Source organism: Labeo rohita, chromosome 7, assembly GCF_022985175.1.
Source record: "Labeo rohita strain BAU-BD-2019 chromosome 7, IGBB_LRoh.1.0, whole genome shotgun sequence".
NCBI classification, from domain to species: Eukaryota; Metazoa; Chordata; class Actinopteri; order Cypriniformes; family Cyprinidae; genus Labeo; species Labeo rohita.
Genome location: NC_066875.1, coordinates 25727746 through 25750438, shown reverse-complemented (window position 1 = coordinate 25750438; position 22693 = coordinate 25727746). Strand labels below are relative to the sequence as shown.

Below are 22693 nucleotides of genomic sequence, written 5' to 3'. Positions count from 1 at the left end.
GGGTGCAAGACGAACTAACGAATATTCATTAGCTAGTGAAACTCCCAAGGTTTGCCTGAAGGAGTTAACCAGTTCAGCAAATGTGGTAAACAAAAACAGACTTGTTTGAAATAAATCAGTTTATTACACAACATTTACATGCCATATTAACAAAGTGAGGAGAGAAAGAAAACACTTAAAATAATAAAAGAAGGTCCAGCTCCTAATGACTTGCTAACATATGCTTAAAAAAGCATTCCTCACTCTTTGAAAGAAAGATAAACTGTCCCTAATTTAAAAAAAAAGGATGAAAAGTTGTGGTAAAATGCATTTACAAGAACCAGGTAAGCAGACAGACACACAATTCACTGTTGTCAATATTCACTGTAGTGTCGTTCATGTTTAAGCCTATAAAGCAAAACTGGACATACTCTCAAGATTATTCAAGTTTTCCCCTCACATTGAAGTTGTAGAGAATTTATATGGTGTCAGCGCTACACTGTCAGAAACCTGCTTCAGTGACTAGTCAGTGAACTGCATGCTTTGTCATGATGAGTAAAACAAAAATAAAGGCTGGTACAGGTTTATACATTCATTACAGTGAGCTTTACTTACACAGTTTGGCTATTTTAATAAATACAAGGGTTGAAAATGTAATGCTGCACTGTTCCTTTACCAGATGCTGTTCTCCTTTTTGTTTACCTTTTTCTTGAATGATGACTCTCTTCGTAGCTCATTGCACAAAGGAAAAACTGACACAAAACATTGTTAATGAAGACATCCAATGAGGGAAGCTTCAGTGAAGGAAGCAAGAAGAGTAAAGAAGTTGTGAAGGATGAAATCTCTGTTCTGTTCTATTGTAGCGTGTCCACAAATGCATCAAACTCGTCAATGTTCTTCTCATAAATGGCCAGCTTCTCTGGAAGAGAGTCCTGCAAAAATAGATTCATAAGTTTAATTTACCAAACATCTAATAATGAACACATGGCAATGTTACTGATGTTTTAACATCATACTACAGCATGAATGTGAAAAATACCTAAATGAATCCTGTCTCTACTATGTGCACAGTTGAGGTCAAAAGTTTACATACACCTTGCAGAATCTGCAAAATGTTAAGGGATCATACAAAATGCATGTTATTGTTTTATTTATTACTGATCTGAATAACATATTTCACATAAAACACATTTACATATAGTCCTCAAGAGAAAATAATAGCTGAATTTATAAAAACATTCAAAAGTTTACATACACTTTATTCTTAATACTGTGTTGTTACCTGAATTATCCACAGCTTTGGTTTTTTGTTTAGTGATTCGTTCATGAGTCCCTTGTTTGTCCTGAACAGTTAAACTGTCTGCTGTTCTTATGAAAAATCCTTCAGGTCCCACAAATTCTTTGGTTTTTCCAGCATTTTTGTGTATTTGAACTCTTTCCAATAATGACTGTGCAATTTTGAGATCCATCTTTTAACACTGAGGACAACTGAGGGACTCAAATGCAACTATTAAAGAAGGTTCAAATGCTCACTGATGCTCCAGAAGGTAAAATGATGAAAAATTAAATTAAAAACAAACAAACAAGGGGGTTAAAACTTTTGAACAGAATGAAGATGCTTACATTTTTTAATTTTCCCTAAATATAATTTTTGTTCATTTAGTACTGCCTTTCAGAAACTACAGAAGATACTTACATGTTTCCCAGAAGACAAAATAAGTTAAATTTACTTCAAATTCGAAAAGGTTTCACCCCTGGCTCTTAAAGCATTTTGCTTCTTCTGGAGCGTCAGTGAGCGTTTGAACCTTTTGTAGTTGCATATGAATCCTTCAGTTGTCCTCAGTGTGAAAAGATGGATCTCAAAATCATAGTCATTGTTGGAAAGGTTTCAAAAAACACAAAAATGCTGAAAAACCAAAGAATTTGTGGGACCTGAAGGATTTTTCTGAAGAACAGCAGGCAGTTTAACTGTTCAGGATGAACAAGGGACTCATGAACAACTATCACTAAACAAACAAACAAAAACACAGCTGTGGATCATTCAGGTAACAACACAGTATTAAGAATCAAGTGTATGTAAACTTTTGAACAGGATCATTTTTATAAATTCAGCTATTATTTTCTCTTGTGTAAACATCATTTATGTGAAACATCTTATTCAGGTCAGTACTAAATAATAATAATAAAAAAAAAAAACACATTTTGTATGATCCCTCTTATTTTGGTAAAATAATTAACATTTTGCGGATTCTGCAAGGTGTATGTAAACTTTTGACTTCAACTGTATATTCTCATGCCTTTCTTGTTTTAAAGGTCAACCTGTCCCATATAGACTGCAAAAAATGTTCAGTATGTGCTGTGACGAGAATGTTTGTTTCTCACCAAATCCTCAGCCATAGACTGAGCGCTGACATCGATGGACAGGCTTGCAAGTTGAGGAGGGTTTTGAAACTCTCTGTAGAATGTACCCAGATCCATTGGCAAAAGGTCATCCTTCGAGAATGCTGGTTTCTGTTTTGCACACAAACACAGAACTAGTCTATAAACATAATATGAACCATATTTCTGGCTTTTACCTTACACTACCAGAACAGGGATGGGCACACCTGTCTGTAAATTTCAAGCAATTCTGAAGACTTTTTAATGAAAATTGTTTAGGGATGGAGCTTTTGGAGGTTTGTCAGTGGCCATCCAGGACCTGAGTTGCCCATGCCTGAATTTTTGACTAAAATAAGATAATCAATATTTGCTTGTTTACACAATCGGTTTTGCAGTCATATTCTCATGTCCCATCTGCCCACACAAAGCAGGATGGTCTTTTCTTGTTTTTAACATTTCTATTGATTTTAGCTCAGCACTAGAGGCTTGATCAACACCAGAACAGTGCTGCTCTGTCATGCAGAAACAGACTTTAAAAAATAACATGATCAAGCAGGCCTCTTTGGGCCTCTCTTAAGCAACATCAACTCTCTAGCTTCAAAGACTTTCAATTGGTGAGGGATACTGCATCATTCAACAGGCTGTATTTATAAAATAAAATAAAAAAAAGAGTAAAGTCTTCTTTAGATTTATTAAACATCAATCATATGTAGCTTTCTCAGAGGTAGGAGCCTGAGTTTCTTTTCTGATGAATAATTGACTTGTTTGGTTCACTGGATGCTCTGTTAAGGGCCTGATAAAACTCACCTTTCAAACCTCTTTCACATGAGGAATCAAAAACAACAAAATGCCTACCAGTACCCATCTCTCTAATGATACTCTTCAGTTCCCATTCACTCAATTTACTGCTGCAGTGCCTTTCAATATGCTTGCTGTTACATAGTTCTCAATATCTGTAGAGGAAAGCTGACCTTGAAAAGTGTATCTTTATTATGTGTTGGTGCACTTACAAAGTCAACCATGACAAAGTCGTCTTGTGGCTGCCCTCCGCTGTGGCTTGAGCTGTTTGAGTGCAGGCTGCCTTGCAAGGGAGACGAAGGAGCTGGGGATGGAGGAGGGTGCACCTGCAAACAGAGAAAAACACTTCTAAATCACACACACACACAAAAATATGAGACCCTGAATGATGCAGCTTAACACTAAGAAGGTTTTCTAAGTAAGTAGCAGCTGAACACTAAGTAAGTCAGTGTAAAGGCAATTCAGAGAATTGTTTGTAAACACATTATAAATGTTAGAAATGTACTGCTGAAAACACGTTACTAAGACTGAACTGTGGAGTCAGACTGTAAACAGATTTTCACCATATTTGTGACACTGGACCACAAAACAAGGGTCAATTTTTCCAAATTGAGATTTATACATCATCTGAAAGCTGACTACATGAAATTGTTAGGATAGGACAATATTTGTCCGAGATACAACTATTTGAAAATCTGGAATCTGAGGGTGCAAAAAAAAAAAAAAAAATCAAAATATTGAAAAAATCACCTTTAAAGTTGTCCAAATAAAGTTCCTAACAATGCATATATTACTAATCAAAAATTAAGTTTTTATATATTTACAGTAGGAATTTTACAAAATATCTTCATGGAACATGATCTTTAATTCATATCCTAATGATTTTTGGCATAAAACAAAAATCAATCATTTTGACCCATAAAATGTATTTTTGGCTATTGCTACAAATATACCCCAGCGACTTAAGACTGGTTTTGTGGTCCAGGGTCACATTTGTGTTTTTGAAAAATCCTGAACACAAATCATCGAGGCCTGAAATCATGTCTCGATGACCCACCAAAGTTTCTGTCATTACCGTTAGTTACTACAGCCTATAGTTTGCTAGCTAGCTATGCCTTTGTCATGTAAATGCATATTACCTGGTTGTGATAATTTACAAAACAGCTCGGTTTAAATTTGTTTGTATTTGACAGTTAAGGGAGGCGCCAACAGTGGACGCGCCCCCCAGCATTTGAGAGCAGCTTATTTTTTCAAGATTTTGATGACTTTATTTACTTGGCTTTTTTTATCATTCAAATTTGGCTGGGTGGTTAATCACACATTTTTCTCTGGTGTGACAAATTCAGAACACATATTTAATTTTGCCTTACACAGACTTTAATTTGAAATACATAGTAAGTATGGGTGCTCTTTGGTGTCAATACCATTGGGTCGTTCTCCTCCAGGTCAAAGGCTCTTGGAGCGAATGCAGCAAAAGGAAGATCCAGACTGGTTGTTGTCACCTGAGTTACACACATACACAACACTTCACAATGCACTTCACCTCCCATTGAACATGACAACGACTTTTTTGCACTTATCAGTAACACATCTTATATTATGTATGTATTATACTACCAGTCAAAAGTTTTTGAAGAGTAAGATTTTTAATGAATACAAAATACAGAAAAAGCAGTAATATTATGAAATATTTTTACTATTTAAAATAACTGCTTTCTATTTGACTATATTTTAAAATGTAATTTATTGCAGTGATCAAAGCTACATTTTTGGCATCATTACTCCCAGTCTTCAGTGTCATATGATCCTTCAGAAATCACAATAATGTGCTGATTTACTGTTCAATAAACATTATTATTATCAATATTTAAAACTGCTGAGTAAATGTTTTTCAGGATTCTTTGATGAATAGAAAGATCCGAAGATCAAATTGTATCTGAAATAAAAAGCTTTTGTAACATTACACTATATTATTCAATATTTTTTGGGAAAGAAATAATAGCAACAAAAAACAGGTATTTTAAATTGTAATAACAGTTTTTACTATTATTAATTAAACTTAGGTTAGGTGAGCATAAGAGACTTGCTTCAACAGCATTAAAAATCCTCACCGACCACAAACTGTATGCGTCACAGTTCAGTAGTTCAGGTAGAGTTTGTAGATCTCAAAGTTCATTTCAATTTACATTAAGGTAATTTTTGTTCTGAAAGTTATTATAAATTATTAGTGTATTTTAACCTGAGTGGTGGCTTTGTTGACAAAAGCTCCAACTTTCCTGGTGAAGGTGGCCTCTAGAGCATCAGAGGGGGACACAGTCTTCACCTCACTACCACACACACACATAAACATAAATTCTGCTGAATTGACAAATGAAAAATCAGTATTGAACAGTTTGTTCACATAAACTTCACACTCTTACCTATTACAAGGTAATCTTCACACTCTTACCTATTACAAGATGTGGGTGGTGCCGGCTGAGGGGGCTGTCCAGTGGGGCATGATGGGATACGACCATGCTCAGCTGCAGTGCCATGTGTAGGCTGAGCTGGCAGCTGTGGGACTCCACCTTCTTTACCCGGCACAACCATCTGATTTGAAAGACACAATCATGGCCACCTCAGTCAGGTCAGAACGACACGAACACACACACTTTTGTAGACAGGTGAAAGTAATTCCACCCAGCTGTTCTGCATCAGAAGGGATGAAGGTATGTGATGTGTGCCGTACCTGGTGAGGATGTGCAGCAGCAGTACAAGCTGTAGGATGGCACAAATCCACAGTTCCCAGGGCAGGAGTCTGATATGACAGACGAGAGCTGTACAGCTGAGAGACAGAGAGAGATTCATATCACAATAAGAGTCAAATGTCAGATTAAGAGGCCTTTTTAAGTCTGGTCCTGTATAAACCTCACTGCAGAGCAGAGAGCAAGAAGAATCAGAGTAGGTGTCAGAGCAAACACACAAATGCTTCAAGTATAACAGCAGGCAGGTCAGCTCAAGGAGAAGGCAGCAGTGATTGTGTGCTTTGCCTGAGCAGTGCTCAAACAATCTCTTGTGTGAGTGATACTGTATAACCCTCTTAATTAAAAGGTTATACGTGGTTATGAAGGGTAAGCAGTGGAGTATAGGTTACTGGGGCAGGCCACACACACACTTTGTAATTAATCTAACAGTTGCATGCGTGTACACACACTTCTCTCACACAAACACACTGGACTCACTTGCTGTGAGATGCCAAGCCCCATGAGGGGAACCTTCAGTGTGGCCATCAGAGCCGGCTTAGGTGTCTTAAAATGTGCTTGACTTATAGTACACACACACTACATGCACACAGAAAGAAAGAAAGAAAGAGAGAAAGGAAGAAAAACAAGGGCAATAACAGAAATGAAAGCACTACCACAGAAAGCGATAATGGAGAGAGAAAGAATCCGATTCCACGGTCACATAAATTACTTAAACGCTAGTCTTCTGCACCCTCCAATACTACACAAGAGCATTATGTGGAAAAGTAAACACTTAAGCAAGTACACCAAGACCAGTGTTATTTTAGTATTATTTGCACACTATTTTAGTATTTATTAATAGTTTGAAATTGCATTTATTCCTATATTTTCATTTTAAATGTTAATTTTGTTATTTCTATTTATTCTATCTATTTTTTAGCATATAATATATATTCCTTTTATATTTTATTTAGCCTTTATTTCAGCTTTATTTCATTTAGTGAATTTAGGTAACAAAATCAACACGGATCAAGACTGCATACTAAAAAAAACAGAAAAATAATGAAAAGAAAACAACTAAAAATATGGAAGATATGTGCTGTACTAAACTGCAATCTCAGATCATATTCATGGCTGGACACATACAAAAACCATAATCACATATAAAGAATGAGACCTGTTCATCAGGGAACTGCTGAAAGAGACTCGTGAATGAAAACAGCTTATCTATTATGAAAGGTTAACAGTTAATCTCTTAATAGCAAGCTGCACCGCAACTGTACAGAAGCCTGGCCTGACCTGTACAAGGAAGGTGGTGAAGGGTTATTTTAATTGGGAGAGATGGATAGGTGATTGTGACGGCATTACCTGTGAAGGTGGGGAGGTGGAAAAGGATGTGGTGCACACCTCCTGAGAGTCTTCTATTCCTGCATAAGTCCCTCCCTCATCTTCTCCAGGCGCTCTAAAAGAGAGAGAGGGAAAAAAAAAGGTTGGTTAAAGGCCAAAGTTTAAGTAAACACTTACCAGTTTGAATCCCTGTACTATCAGTATGTAAAAGTGAACTTCTGGTATTAATGGTTTAATTTCAACTCAAACTTCAAAGCTGAACAAAAAATTAAACAATTAAACATTGTATGTCTTTCTACTGAACTATAAAAAAATAAATATTAACTTTGATATAAATAACAATACAGGTGAAATTCTACACTGTGATATACACAACAGTTTGGGGTTGGTAAGATTTTAATGTTTTTGAAAGAAGTCTCTTATGCTCACCAAGGCTGCATTTATCTGATAAAAAAAAAAAAAGTTAAAAATATATTAAGATGGAATTTATTCCTGTGATGTTAAAACTGAATTTTCAGCAGTCATTACTCCAGTCACATGATGCTTCAAAAATCATTCTAATATGCCGATTTGGTGATCAGAAAACATTTCATATTAATATCAATTTTGAAAACAGTTTAGTATTTTTTCCCCAGGATTCTTTGATGAATAGAAAGTTCAAAGAAAAAAAAGAGCATTTATTTGAAATAGAAATGTTTTGTAACAATGTTGTCACTTTTGATCAATTTGTGTTTTTGCTGAATAAATGTATTATTAAAAAGTATTTTAAAAAATATCTCACTCCCAAACTTCTGAACTGTTGCATATCTATACTGTGATTATGCATATCTATCCACCTTTTTCTTGAATAACCGATGAGTGGTGCCATGAAGGATTCTAACTTCCATTTGGGTGTTTTTGTGTTTAATGTTCTCCATAGAAATCAATGTTAACACGGGGTAAAAAAAAACATTGACTGAATTGAAACTTTTTGAATTGGAAATGTGTGCAGGTTTAACGTTATATTTTCGGCTCGGAAAAATGTGTTAATTTGACTAGAAACACCAGAGACCGGAAATGTAAAGCACTGGTTCCAGTCGGGCGAGACTTCCGCATTCAGAAAAAGGTGGATACTTAGGATTTTTACGCACCTGTAACTACAGGGATGCATGTGTGCCATATTAGTAAAGGGACGCTCCACAAAATGATCAATGATGATACCCATGATAGGGCCTGTCCTCTCAAACTGCCTGTGAGACACACAAGGACAATATTTTGCAAAACACCAATACAAAACTACAATAACCAGAATATCTGAATACATGAATGTATTTCATAGAGGAAGACACAATGTATACCTTGAAGACATGAGTGCCAAATTAGTGCGATATGCACACGACAAAGTGATGGTGCCAATAGGAGTGCCTACAATGCCCACTCGCACTGTCTGGAACCCTGCAGAGGGAAGTGATGAAGACAAACAAATATTACTGAATATCAGTATATCCTTTATTAGTATTTCGAAATGAGGCCTTCATACGATTACCTTCCCCAAGACCTGTCAGCTGGACATCTCCAAAATAGATCCTATTAAAGAGATATTAATAAGGTCTGATTGTACATCTTGTTTTCCCTGTATGAATTCATGTATAAAGCAATATACACTACCAGTCAAAAGTTTTTTCTAATGCTTTAAAAAAGCAATCTTCTGAAAAAGAAATTTTTTTGATCCAAAATTCTGCTTTCTATATGAATATATTTTAAGTATTATTAAAAATATTTCAACATTTTACTGTTTCTGCTATACTTTTGATTGACTTCTTTTTAAAAAAACTAAAAAAAAACTAAAAACTTTTGACTGGTAGTGTAGGTCTTTGTGGGGGACAGAAAAAACTGTGTTGAGTACCTGTAGAGTATGACATAATCATGCCCTTGTTTTCGTGAAAGCTTGTAAGCAGGTGTCACCCTTGTGATGGCCAGCAAAGACTTAAGCAGCAGAGACAGCCGATTATAAACTGTATAGGACACTTTAATGTCCTTATCACACCTGGAAAAAATGTGAACGCTAGTTACAACATGGTATAGTAAATATTGACTTGTTGATAACGTATCAATCTCAACACAGAACAGTTGTCAGGTGACTGCTTTGTCCTGTCTGTATAGGGGAACTGTGTGTACTTACTTTTCATTCATTTCCAAACACCATGTCTCCAGCTCCATTGAGTCTCCCTGCATGGGTAAACACAATTTCTTAAAAGTCAAGTAAACATCTCTATATTAAGTTTTTATGTCTTTTTATATTTGTCTACTTAGTGAACTAAAAGTAAGACTAGACCTCTGAGGTTTTGAGGGAGATCTCCACACACATGGACCGGCCGATGCCAGGCAACTGTCCAGCAAGAGCTTTTTTCGCCTCATGAGTCACCTCTGGGATGTCTTTTATTGCCAGATTAAACTGAATCGAAACATGAAAATAACCAGACATGCAGATCTCACATTAGTTAATCACGTAAAGAAAACAGGACCATCGTATGTGAAGCATCCTAGGCGTGTTTTACCCAGTCTGAACCTGTCGGTGATGAAGATGAGCAAGTGCTGATCTTCTCTCCAAGCCGGGCCTGAACTATAACTTGCACTGTCTGAAAGTTACACACATAAAGCAAAGGATATCATTACATATCTGGGATACCAGACTTCATGAATGCAACAATAAAACTTAGTTATGTTGTGTTTAATGCAATCACCTTCAAGGCAAAGAATTTGATGAATTTATCCAAATCTTTCTTGTCCTGCGGGCTCAGATCACTATCCATTGTCGCTTGAATCTAAGACAAACAAAATAAAGTCACCTTCTTCAGTTAACAGTGAAAAAGCGACTTAAATAATACAATAATTGAAAAGGTACATAATACACACGAAAGTTAGGTCAATTAAGATGGTATGATAAAGGAAAAAGCCCTCTTAATAATAATATACATTTAAATTTAACATATTTTAAAAATCATAACATATTAAAATACATTGTGTAAAAAATGAGCGTCAATACTGTAAAAAAAAAAAAAAAAGTACTTTGACGATTTTGCCGATTATCGGAATCGAAATGTAAATCTATCTCATGTCATTACTGAATAATAACCACTATATTATAACATTATTATAATATAATAACAATAACCTTCCACTAGGGCCTTCCGTGCCAATTCTGTGGGCAGAACCACCTTTTAACTTAACTAAAATAAATGTAAAAACATTAATTGGTCCACAAATCACTATTACACACTATTACAAATACACACAAAATCTTCGATATGCAACGTAATACAATGTCATAGAGTCCTGTTTTTCAAAGATATACATTTAAATGAGTTAACCTCAAAACTGTTTCGACTAACGAAATTTTGTTGATATTCAATTGAAAAGACCACATGAAGAAGAGCAAAGCTATTCAACAAATGTGTTGAGATTATGTACCGTATATGGTGAAGAGAAAAAAGAAATTAGGTGGCAGTCATCTTGCACCACCCTACTCTAAAAATAATAATAATTAACGAATTCACGGACTCATTAGTACTGTCGCATCTCTACGGCATTTAAACATGTACTCAATAGAAAACAATAACAACACAGCACTACACGACACTAAAACACCTTTATAATAATCAATGTCATATGACAGCTTCCAAGTTACCCGACTCGAGATTTAAAAACAGTAGACCTGTCATTTGTTTCTCACAGCCGAACATCTGAAATTGTTTACAATCATCTGTATGTCTGTGCAGCCAATGCTAACCCCTTAGCAAAACACGCGCACATACTTACAGCTCATCACAGAGAGGAGATTCAACTGTTAACACGGAAAGTATGGCGTTAAGTGTGCAATACACCGTGGCCGATTGGGTAAAATAATAAAATACAGCCTAAACGATCCTGTATTTTCAAATAATCACATCGTAGCACCACAACGTCACCCCCTGACAGGCGCCCGTTTGTGTTTATTTTGCTTGTTTGGCTAGGTCAGGAATGACGTGTTGGCAGTACCGATTCAACCACCCCACTTTCGTTATTTTTTGAAAAGTATGCAATTATAATAGAATACAATTATATGCACATATATAGTATGTTTTAATATGTATCTCCATGCTCTTAATTTATTCTTAAAAGCAACCAATACAAGTATCGAATGTGCAGATCCTGAACAGGAGATTTGTTACGTCAGTGACGTCACATTTTAATGTCGGCGTGCACAAACAATCGCCAGTGCAGGTAACGATTAACTAATTTTTAGTCAGTCTGATTGTTTCCACTGCCGTTGTGTTTATCGAATAGATAAGTAATTTGTTGACCGTGAGATAATTTAATTCAAGAGTTGGTTGCGTTCGGTTTTGTGTAAAATTCTGTATTGAGCTTGTTACCAACCGACAAAATGGATCATGAAGCCAGATCAGTTTAATTGAGATAAATCCTGTAATAGAAATATGTGATTAGGTCAAGATTGGCTTTTAGCTTGTTGTAAGCAGTCACACACTGAAGAAATCAATGCATCAGGGCATGCAGAAACATTTAGCACAAATGTTATATACACACAAACAATATGCAAACATATCAATGTACATACACTAACAGTAAAAGTTTTTGGACAGTAAGTTTTTTAAATAGTTTTTTTTGCTCACCAAGTCTTGATCCAAAGTACAGCAAAAACAGTAAAATTATGAAATATTTTTACTATTCAAAATAACTTTTCTATTTGAATATATTTTAAAAAATGTAATTTATTTCTGTGATTTTAAAGCTGATTTTTTTAGCGTCATTACTCCAGTCACATGATCCTTTAGAAATCATTCTGATATTCTGATTTGCTGCTCAAAAACATTTATTATTATTATTGTTATTATTATTATTATGTTGAGCTTAGAAGAGTTTGTTGAGTTTAGAAGAACATTATTTATCTGAAATAGAAATCTTTTGTAACATTATACATGTCTTTATCATCACTTTTGATTAATTTAAAGCATCCTTGCTAAATAAAAGTGTTATTTTCTATAATTTCTTTCCTAAAAGATGTTTAGAAATATTATACTGACTTCAAGCTTTTGAATAATATTGTGTAAAATGTTACAAAAGCTTTTTATTTCAGATAATTGCTGATCTTTGGAATTCTGAAAAATTGTACTCAGCTGTTTTAAATATTAATAACAAAAATAAATGTTTCTTGAACAGTAAATCAGCATATTAGAATGATTTCTGAAGGATCGGGTAATAATGCTGAAAATTTAGCTTTGATCAAAGGAGACTTCTTTAAAAAACATAAAAAATCTTACTGTCCAAAAACTTTTGTCTGGTAGTGTATATAACACTATACTTTATGGTTTATTGTCTTGCCGTTAAATTACAGAAACTAAGAAACGCTGATGTGTAAGCTTCCCTAATACAGTGGATGGGGAAGTGACAGCAATTTTGACATGTTTCTCTCTTCTGGCCAACATAATCAATCTCTGAATTTCTTTTTCTCTTCTGCATGGTCAGAAATAGAGGATTTTTTTTTCCTTTGGGGCAAATGGGAATTCAAAAACGATATTATAGTTTTCGTCCACCACTAGAAGCTTACCCAACTATGATGACTTCTGAGTAGCCAGGAAATGTGAAAATTTGGATGTGTCATGTTTTAGTTAATTGACATGGCATTACATGATTCTGTCTGACATTCACGTGTGCCATTTGCCTACAGGTCCTCCTGAGTGTGTGGAATGGCAATCTCTATTGCAATCCTAGATTGTGACCTGCTGCTGCACGGCCGTGGTCACAAAACACTTGATCGTTTTGATATCGAGACAGTGCCCGATGAATTTCTGCTGACAACATTCGGCTTCCCACGTGAGTTTATTTATTACCTGGTGGAACTGCTAAAGGACAGCTTGTTGAGACGCACACAGAGGTCACGAGCCATCAGCCCAGATGTTCAGATACTCGCAGCCCTGGGTTTCTACACAACTGGGTCCTTCCAGAGCAAGATGGGAGATGCAATTGGCATCAGCCAGGCCTCCATGAGTCGGTGTGTTTCTAACGTCACTAAAGCTCTGATAGAAAAAGCACCAGAGTTTATTGGCTTCACTAGAGATGAGGCCACCAGACAGCAGTCTAAAGAGGAGTTTTACCGAATAGCAGGAATTCCTAATGTCATGGGAGTAGTGGACTGTGCACATATCGCCATTAAAGCTCCCAATGCTGATGACTCTTCCTATGTAAATAAAAAAGGATTTCACTCAATCAATTGCCAATTAGTATGCGATGCCAGAGGACTGCTGCTGAGCGCTGAGACACATTGGCCAGGTAGTCTAACAGATAGAGCTGTCTTTAAGCAATCAAGTGTGGCAAAGCTGTTTGAAGAGCAAGACAATGATGAAGGTTGGCTTTTAGGTGAGACCCATAGTTTGGTTGCCGTAGTGACTTCTTTACATTGCCAAAGAATCCAGTGAAAATGTTAGTGTGTTTTCTGTGTCTCGCCTCCAGGTGACAACCGTTACCCCCTGAAGAAGTGGCTTATGACTCCAGTGCAGAGTCCGGAGTCCCCTGCTGAGTACCGCTATAACCTGGCCCACACAACGACGCATGAGATTGTGGACCGCACATTCAGAGCCATTCAGACACGTTTCCGCTGCCTGGATGGGGCAAAAGGTTACCTGCAGTACTCCCCAGAGAAATGTTCCCATATCATCCAGGCCTGTTGCGTGCTACATAACATTTCCCTGCAGTCCGGCCTTGATGCCTGGACTTTTGAGAGGACTGAGGCCACTGACCAATCAGGCGAGGATATCGATCCAACTGACACTGTTGACCCAGAGGCTCTAAGAGTTCGACAGGAGCTCATCCAAAATCATTTTAGCTAGGATGGAATACGGAATTCACCATTTAACAGTTTTAAAGATACACATGCTAGTGTCTTCCTGTATGCTAAGATTTTGTTAAGGGATAGTTCACTCAAAAAAAAAGAAAAGAAAAAAGAAAATTCTGGTTTTTAATCATAATTGAATCATTTACTTACCCTCGGGTTGTTCCAAACTTGTAAGACTATCTTTCTTCTGTGAAAAACAAAAGATTATATTTGGCAAAAAAAAAACAAAAAACATTTTGGTCACCATTCATTTTACTGTATGGACATACAGTTGAAGTCAAAAGTTTACATACACCTTGCAGAATCTGCTAAATGTTAATTCTTTTACCAAAATAAGAGGGATCATACAAAATGCATGTTATTTGTCATGTTACATGTAGCACCATTGCGCTCCGGGCATCCTGAGTTCCTCGCCCGATACCACCCCCCTCTCTCTCTCCCACTTTGTTTCCTGTCATTGCTATACTGTCCTATCATAAAAAATGCCAAAAATAAATCTTTTAAAAAAAATGCATGTTGTTTTTTATTTAGTACTGACCTGAGTAAGATACTTCACAGAAAAGACGTTTACATAATAGTCCACAAGAGAAAATAGTAGTTGAATTTGTAAAAATGATCCCATTCAAAAGTTTACATACACTTGATTCTTAATACTGTGTTGCTAACTGAATGATCCACAGCTGTTTTTTTTTTTTGTTTGTTTGTTTAGTGATAGTTGTTCATGAGTCCCTTGTTTGTCCTGAACAGTTAAACTGCCCACTGATCTACAGAAAAATCCTTCAGGTCCCACATATTCTTTGGGGTTTTAGGAAACATGATTAATTAAGAGCCGAGGGAAAAAAACTTTTTGAATCTGAAGTGCAGGGTAAAGTTTAACATTTTGTCTTTTGGAAAACACGTAAGTATTGTCTGTAGCTTCTGAAGGGCAGTACTAAATGAAAAAAATATGATATTTAGGCAAAAAAAAAAAAAAATGTACACACCTTTATTCTGTTCAAAAGTTTTCACCCCCGGCTCTTAATGCATCGTGTTTTCTTCTAAAGCATCTGTGAGCGTTTGAACCATATTTTATAACTTATTATTTTCTTTTGTGGACTATATGTAAACGTCTGTTATTTAAAATATCTTACTCAGGTCAGTACTAAATAAAAAATACCATGCATTTTATATGATCCCTTTTATTTTGGTAAAATAATGAACATTTTACCGATTCTGCAAGGTGTATATAAACTTTCGAATTTAACTGTACATATATAAACACCCTGAGATGTTTCTCAAAATATCGTTTTAATGTTGCACAGAAAAAGGAAAGTCATTATGTTTTAGAATGTGAATGCTGATGTCATTTTTGTTTGAATTATGCCTTTATTACTTTGCAGTTAGTCACTGTATTGGTCCTGTGAACACAAAAACTGCAAAGTTTTAATTATTATTTACAAATACTTTTTAAAATGAGACATGAAAACAGACAGGGTCTTTTATTACAAGTTATTGTACCTTTAATGTTTTTCTTTTTGATAATTTACTGGTAAACCTGTACAATGATGAAATCAATAAAAACATCTCAACAGATACCTGTTTATATGTCTGTCAAGTGCATTATTTGTTCGACAGGCTTGCTAGTTATTTCTGAACTCGGCTTCTTACTGTTTTGTTTGGTTTATATCATCAGAAACACTTACCTACCAGGAGTTTCTTCCTCACAGATCTCCACTGATGCTCTTTAATCTGAGTAAAAGATGTATCAGGGGGAAAATATAAAATTTAATTTTAGCCCCGGTTAATTAATGGTTTTGCTGGCGGCAAGACCGAGTAGTCTGTCTCCGCTGCTCCGGAGGCTCGACTGTCAAAGGCGATAAATCAGCTGGTTGTTTAATGAGTCTCACAGTCGAGCCCGGTGATGAATGTGTGGAATAAGAAGAGAGACCGCGCTGAACAATGACGTGCTGTCCGCAGTGTGTGTCTGTGTGTGTGCGCGCACACTATTTCTAATATCATTACTAAAAGCAGGCAGACGGAGAGTGCAGAAGCATCAGAGTCTACAGCATATGAACTCCACAAGAGTCTCCACTGGAACACGATGATATAGCGTTAAGCACTCTTCGCACTTTTAACAACTTTGGGGAGCAAAGTAAGTATTTCTGAGGAACTTTGTTTCTTAGTGCTTTGTATTTTAACTTTGTATTAGTTTGCATCTCATCATCTTTACCGTAGTGGAAGTGCAGTCAAGCTTAACCCGAGAAAAAGCACCTGTTACAAACAGTAGCCGCGGTCGTTTATTTGGCCTACCTCTAAGAGTTTTATTACATTCAGATATAATATTATCCACAGTGAATATGTCAGAATCTGTACGGAAGATGTTGAGAGCGAAACTCGTGCTGCTGGGAAGAGATAACTGTGGGAAGACAGGTAACACTGCAGTGTTTTTTGGGGTTTAATGACTGTAGGTTGCTCTTGATGACTCTAATGGATGTTTTTCTCTTTTGAACTCCAGCTCTGTGTGTCAGATTCATCACCAGACGTTTCATTGGAGAGTATGAACATAAAAGGGGTAACACAAATGAAATGATGTTAACATTTGCGTAACTGCATTGTAGTCAAGTACTCTGCAGCATATAACAAACCATATACTTTTTATGTCTTTTAGAGGTCACCTACAGGTGTCAGAAAATCGTGGACAAGGAGGCGATTGAGCTGGAGATTTTAGACACTGTTAATAAGGTACAGAGTGCCTGAGATCAGATCTTACAGTTTGTTATTGTGTTGTATTTTTTGGCTTTCACCTATTACAAAACATTCTCTTTGTCACTGTGCATCTGTTGCCGTGCTGTTTTATGGGCATATTTATTCACAGACTCAAGAAAGACAGCTGGATGATCTTGCCTTGTCAAACGGCTGATGAGACGCAGGACTCTCTGAACCATTCCTTTCCTTTCATGTCTGCTGTGCTGAATCTCAGGCTGGTGGAGCGGCTTTAACAGCCAGCCTGCCATTCATCATGTTACACAGTAGAGCCGCACTTGTTAATTCATAGGATTAGGCTGAAGCTTTACCATCTGTGTGAATGCAGTAGAATAGCAGTTCTGATATTTGGATGACTTTGATGCACCCAGAACATCCAAGTCTTGGAGCCTGTATTAATGCGCTCATAGTATAAATCATGATAGCTCACGCAAAATGAAAATTGTCATCATTTATTTACCATCATGCCATTTCAAACCTACGTGACTTTATTTTGTCTTTGGAACACAAAAGAATGTCTAAAATAAAATAGGTCCAAAATAACATTGGACATCTCAACATGTTTGAAATGAATTGAAATTTATTGAAATTTTTGTGAAAAATTACATTTGAGAAGCAAGAAGTTTTGGGTGTGTGGATTTAATTTACATTCTTTATGCTCCAGAATTGCCTTAAGAGTTAAATCTGTGAAAGTATAGATGCACGTCACTTCCATCCTCACAGATCCGGACACATGCACTCATGTGCAGGAAATGAAGAACTATTCAAATGTGTGAATCTGTTTGTTTTCAGGAATGTGTAGGACCTGCTGTGTCCTCTCTGGAGAGTTCCATTAAATGGGGGGATGGATTTCTCATTATGTACTCTGTGACGGATCGCAGCAGTTTTGAGGCTGTCTCGCGTCTGAAGAGACTGATTGACCATGTTAAACAAACGCTTGGTATGTGAATGATCACAAACTAAGGACAAATAGTAACACTGTCCCACTATTAGCGCTACTGCGAGCAGTTGTGTTTATGTATATGGACCCTCCAACTCATGAATAGCGCTGTTATCCATCAGTGTGACTCAGCCTGCCTTAATTGGTCTCAGTTCAGAGATTTCACCTCAGGCATGAACTCTTAATATAGTACACTGCTTCCTGTGAGTGTAAGTTTGTAAATGACAACTAGATACGTGGAAAGAGATAAAAAGAGAGAGAGAAAGTATCACAACACTGGAGTCTTTTATTACACCATTCATCGCCAGGTGCTGTCATTTTAATAGCAGTCTGTTCTTCTTCAGAGCTTCACAGCATCTATTACATCACTCTCTGACTGTGTCTCTGTGTGTCTTCCAGGTATTCCAACAGTCATCGTTGCCAACAAATGCGACATGGAGAATGGCCGAGTGGTAAGGACAGATGAGGGACAGGCTTTAGCCTCAGACCTGAGGTCAGTATCGTTTGCTCGTACTGATAACTGCAGAGTTATAAATGATAGTATGAAGTATATACAAAGATAAATTAATTTAACTGAATTGTTTAAAGGGGTCATGACATGAGAAATCAAATTTGCCTTGATCTTTTGGCATATTTTTTTAAAGTCTTTGTACCATTAAAACATCCTGCGAGTTTCATAGCTTAAAACATCCTCCACGTTATAAACTAAGCTCGTTTGGATCCGAGGTGCAAGGTGACGTCACCCGGGCACAAACATCTGCATAAACACTGCCTCCAGAGCAATGCATCGACGAATAGTCATCTTCTCACCATAGGCCCCACCCACTGACATGCTGAAAGCAAATAGAAATTACAATCACTTCCGCTATCTTGTCTACACTGGAAACAGTAGACAAATGCGCCATTCCCTTTCTGAAACAGTCCACGTTCTTGAGTCTGTCGTCAATAGGACAGATGGAGTGAAAAAATGTTTGGTTTAAACAACTCGTTTGCGTCTTTGTACAGATATCAGAAAGATCCCAGCATAAGGAACAAGTAGATAGTTTTTTTAGTGGTATCCCGGATCATGTTTGAGGATTGATCTGAGCATTTTGTTTTGTAAATGAGGCACAGTGTCATGGAGAGTTCGTAGAAAGCGGTACTAGTTCTGACTGCAGCAGCATCACAAACTGTAAGTAAATGATTTCATAATGCTTCATCTGGAAATGGCTTTTTTTTTAATCATGTTGTCAGAAAACTAACATGCAATAGCGAGGGGGTGTTAATACTGTTTCTTATGCAATGACATTAGCCAGTCATAACAGTGGCCGATTCCCGCCGAGCCTTAAAGGGGTCATTGAATGCCCATTTTCCACAAGCTAATATGATTCCTTAGGGTCTTAATGAGAAGTCTATAACATACTTTGGTTAAAATTTCTCAGTGGTAGTGTAAAAAACACCCTTTTTACCTTATCAAAAACAAAACTTGCTAACTAGCACATTATTAATAAAGGCGATTTGCAAAGATGCATAAAATCCCTTATACTCACTTCTGCTGTAGGTGAAGCTGGATCATGAATGATTTGCGCGAACATAGACGCATTTATGTAGATCGTTAGGTGCATTGCCTTCTAAAATGAAAGTAACATTAATCCTCTGCATCTTAAGCAGCTCAGATGTCGGGAGTAAATGATGACTGCTATGATCATTATTACATCCAACAACAGAATACCTCAATCATTCAGTCAGAGATGTTGTTGTCTTCCCTTGCACCGGAGTCGACACAATGGAGGTTGAAGTCAAACTGTTCACAGCTCATCAGGGTGGTTCTAAGGTAAGACGGCCATCCCAATCAACTATCGTGGGAGCTGCCTTTGTCAGTGTGACGTCACACCGACAAGAAGCTGAGAATGTCTTGATTTGAAAAAGGGGATATTGCTTATAAAGATTACAAAAATAACACTGGGTGGATTTTTATCATAATAGGATGTTTGTGTACACACACTGCCAACACACAGTTCAAACAACATGTAAAAGTGGGTTTTGCATCCGATGACCCCTTTAAAGGACCTGAGCTTTAAAACAGGTTGTTTTAGTCAAAGGGTCATAATGAGGGTTAAAAAAAATCATCTTTTTTTTTTTTTTTTTTTTTTTTTAAACTTTATTAACATTATAAGAAGACCTCATGGAACATTAAAATAAGAAAAAAATCCATGTCATGACCCCTTTAACCACAGAATGCATAAAGGGGGTCAAATTTACCCAGTGGAGTGTGGTTTTTGGAATATTTTTTCCATTGCGATTTTAATTATTATTGTTAGTAATATTTATTCTTTTACTAATATTTAATGTTTTTTTCTTTTCTTATGAATTTTAAGCCATAGAGGTTTTATTTTGATAGGAAACTGCAGGGAAATGTCTCTTTTAACATTTTTTGGTGCATTTGGCATTTTTAAATGGATGTTATAAGCTCAAATGAATTTAGATTTTCATATATTAATATATTGTATGTGAGCCTCCACCATGCATTTCGTATATGTTTTGGACATAAGATCTTAGAGAAAAAACTTTATCAATTTCAAAACAGCGGGTCAAAATGACCCCTATACACATCCAGTGGAAATTTGACTCACTGTTTATTGTTTGTTTTGTTTCTAATATTTTGTTCATAATAATATGGATTATTCAAAATTGTACAAATTAAAAGGGGCAATTTATTTACTACAGGTTATCTATCTATCTATCTATCTTTACCAAAAGCTGATTTTATCAGGTCACTACCAGTCAAAAATTGAGCAAAATGAGCACACTTAGATGAACTTCAAGTCGATTTAAATGTCTTCATTACATCAATTAATATTTGGAGTTGAAGGTTTTACTGTGTTAAAGTTAGGTCTGGTTTCACTGGTGATGTAGGTGCAGTTTCTTTGAGCTGTCTGTAGCAGAGGACGCTTCAGCAGTGGAGGCCGCGTTCGGGCAGCTGGTGCGTGAAGTGCGTCAGGAGTTTCAGCGCCACCTGCTGGCTATGGACAAGCGCTCACGAATGCTGCAGATGAGACATGCGCTCAAAAATAAACTCACACGTAGTAAAACCATGCAGTGGTGACCGGAAAGACCAAAAACAGTTCAGTACAACCGTAGTACTGTATCCTGGCGTGACGACCTTTCAGAGAACAAGTGCCTTTTGGATTTCCCAAATACTGTCATGGACATTGTTATCTGTGTGTGTTTATGACAGGCAGCATAAAGCAGTGTGTTTTTAAAAGTGCAGTGTGTAATTTATGTGCTATTGGCAGGAACAAACTGAATTGTGAAAATAATGACTGTTAACACACTATCTTCCATTGTTTGGACAAACAGGCAGTCTCACCTTAAACTTTTGCAACTGATTGAGCCAACAGTTGAGGTCAAAGGTTTACACACACCTTGGAGAATCTGAAAAATGTTAATTATTTTACCAACATGGGATCATACAATATGCATGTTATTTTTTTTTTTATTTAGTACTGACTTGAATACGATATTTCACATAAAAGACATTACATGTAGTCCTCAGGAGAAAATAATAGTTGAATTCATAAAAATTACATCATTCAAAACTTTACATACACTTGATACTTAATACTGTGTTGTTACCTGAATTATCCACAGCTGTTTGTGGGTTTTTTCTTTTTGTTTAGAGAAGTTGTTCATGAGTCCCTTGTTTGTCCTGAACCACCCGCTGTTCTTAAGAAAAATCCTTTAGGTCCCACAAATTCTGTTTTTTTCAGCATTTTTGTGTATTTGAACCCTTTCCAACAATGACTGTATGATTTTGAGGACAACTGAGGGACGCATATGCAAGTTATAACAGAAATTTCAAACGCTCACTGATGTTTCAGAAGGAAACACGGTGCATTAAGAGCCGGGGGTGAATGCTTTTTGAATTAGAAAATCAGAATACATTTAACTTATTTTGTCTTCTGGGAAACATGTAAGTATCTTCTGTAGCATCTGAAGGGAATTACTAAATGGAAAAAATATGCTATTTCGACAAAATAAGAAATAATGTGCACATCTTCATTCTGTTCAAAAGTTTTCACCCCCCCAGCTGTGGATCATTCAGGTAACAACACCGTATTAAAAATCAAGTGTATGCAAACTTTTGAACGGGGTCATTTTTATAAATTCAACTAGTATTTTATCTTGTGGACTATATGTAAACGTCTTATCTTATTTAGGTCAGTATTAAATAAAAAAAAAAAAAATAACATGCATTTTGTATGATCCCTGTTATTTTGGTAAAATAATAAACATTTTGCAGATTCTGCAAGGGGAATGTAAACTTTTGACTGTACACGCTGGACCAACAAACAGAACAAAGCTGATACTCTAAAGTCAGTCAACCCTCTCTGCATTAAACTGATTTAAGAGAAAGTATTTCAGCATTTAAAATGGATCCATTTTACCTCTTGAGTTCAGTATACCTCTTCTTTTGCATCACTTTTACTGTAAATGATGTCATTCCAGTGCAACATTCATTCTGTATTTAAACTGAATTTTGTGTGAGAAGTCATACATGCTTGTTTATAGGGACCAAATTCATTCCGATAGACTGAGCTTGTCTAGTATTATTATGTCATGTTTAAAATGGCAGATGAAGCACCATGTGGCAGATGATCTGACTTGGTATTTTGATGCTCTTTTGTTCCAATTTCATTCTCATGTGCCTCTATGAGATTGAAATGTCATGAGGGAACAGAACCAATTATATGGTGTTTTTCTATTTTACACAGCTGTTTTAGGCTTACTACGTCCTGACAGAGCGCACAATGCATTCCTTGGAGTAAAATGGGCTACAGGACAGTGTATAATAATGCTACACCTTGTATTATTAATTGTGCATTGTCTACATGTTCATTAGCATGACAGTGTTAATATTCATTTTCCGCTTCAACA

At 36.4% G+C, this 22693-nt stretch overlaps 3 protein-coding genes across 6 annotated transcripts; 2 read left to right on the top strand and 1 right to left on the bottom strand.

The window, feature by feature from the left end:
* Positions 1–230: 230 nt before the first annotated feature.
* atg13 (ATG13 autophagy related 13 homolog (S. cerevisiae)) lies at positions 231–16013 on the bottom strand. Of its 3 annotated transcripts, XM_051114061.1 has the most exons (19): positions 15777–16013; positions 14245–14281; positions 9950–10030; positions 9764–9844; positions 9541–9660; positions 9388–9434; positions 9112–9252; positions 8752–8792; positions 8564–8660; positions 8357–8455; positions 7248–7341; positions 6378–6476; positions 5885–5980; positions 5606–5745; positions 5396–5483; positions 4581–4658; positions 3369–3482; positions 2362–2490; positions 231–911 (listed from the first exon to the last, which is right to left on the bottom strand). In XM_051114061.1, the coding sequence occupies exons 3-19, from the start codon at positions 10016–10018 to the stop codon at positions 834–836; spliced, it is 1611 nt and encodes a 536-aa protein (XP_050970018.1). In that variant the 5' UTR covers positions 10019–10030; positions 14245–14281; positions 15777–16013; the 3' UTR covers positions 231–833. The 3 variants fall into 3 exon arrangements, with proteins under 3 accessions (XP_050970018.1, XP_050970017.1, XP_050970019.1); XM_051114060.1 differs by lacking the exons at positions 14245–14281; positions 15777–16013 and adding an exon at positions 11025–11231; XM_051114062.1 differs by lacking the exons at positions 6378–6476; positions 14245–14281; positions 15777–16013 and adding an exon at positions 11025–11230.
* Positions 11417–14366, top strand: harbi1 (harbinger transposase derived 1). Its single transcript, XM_051114064.1, has 3 exons — positions 11417–11468; positions 12931–13619; positions 13713–14366. The coding sequence occupies exons 2-3, from the start codon at positions 12950–12952 to the stop codon at positions 14087–14089; spliced, it is 1047 nt and encodes a 348-aa protein (XP_050970021.1). The 5' UTR covers positions 11417–11468; positions 12931–12949; the 3' UTR covers positions 14090–14366.
* On the top strand, positions 16007–21912 carry zgc:110699 (uncharacterized protein LOC325371 homolog). Of its 2 annotated transcripts, XM_051114067.1 has the most exons (8): positions 16007–16225; positions 16426–16503; positions 16589–16645; positions 16742–16815; positions 17629–17776; positions 18176–18269; positions 19483–19589; positions 20672–20814. In XM_051114067.1, coding segments are annotated over exons 1-7 (522 nt in total). In that variant the 5' UTR covers positions 16007–16224; the 3' UTR covers positions 19553–19589; positions 20672–20814. The 2 variants fall into 2 exon arrangements, with proteins under 2 accessions (XP_050970024.1, XP_050970023.1); XM_051114066.1 differs by lacking the exon at positions 19483–19589 and having other exon boundaries at positions 20672–21912.
* Positions 21913–22693: the final 781 nt, after the last annotated feature.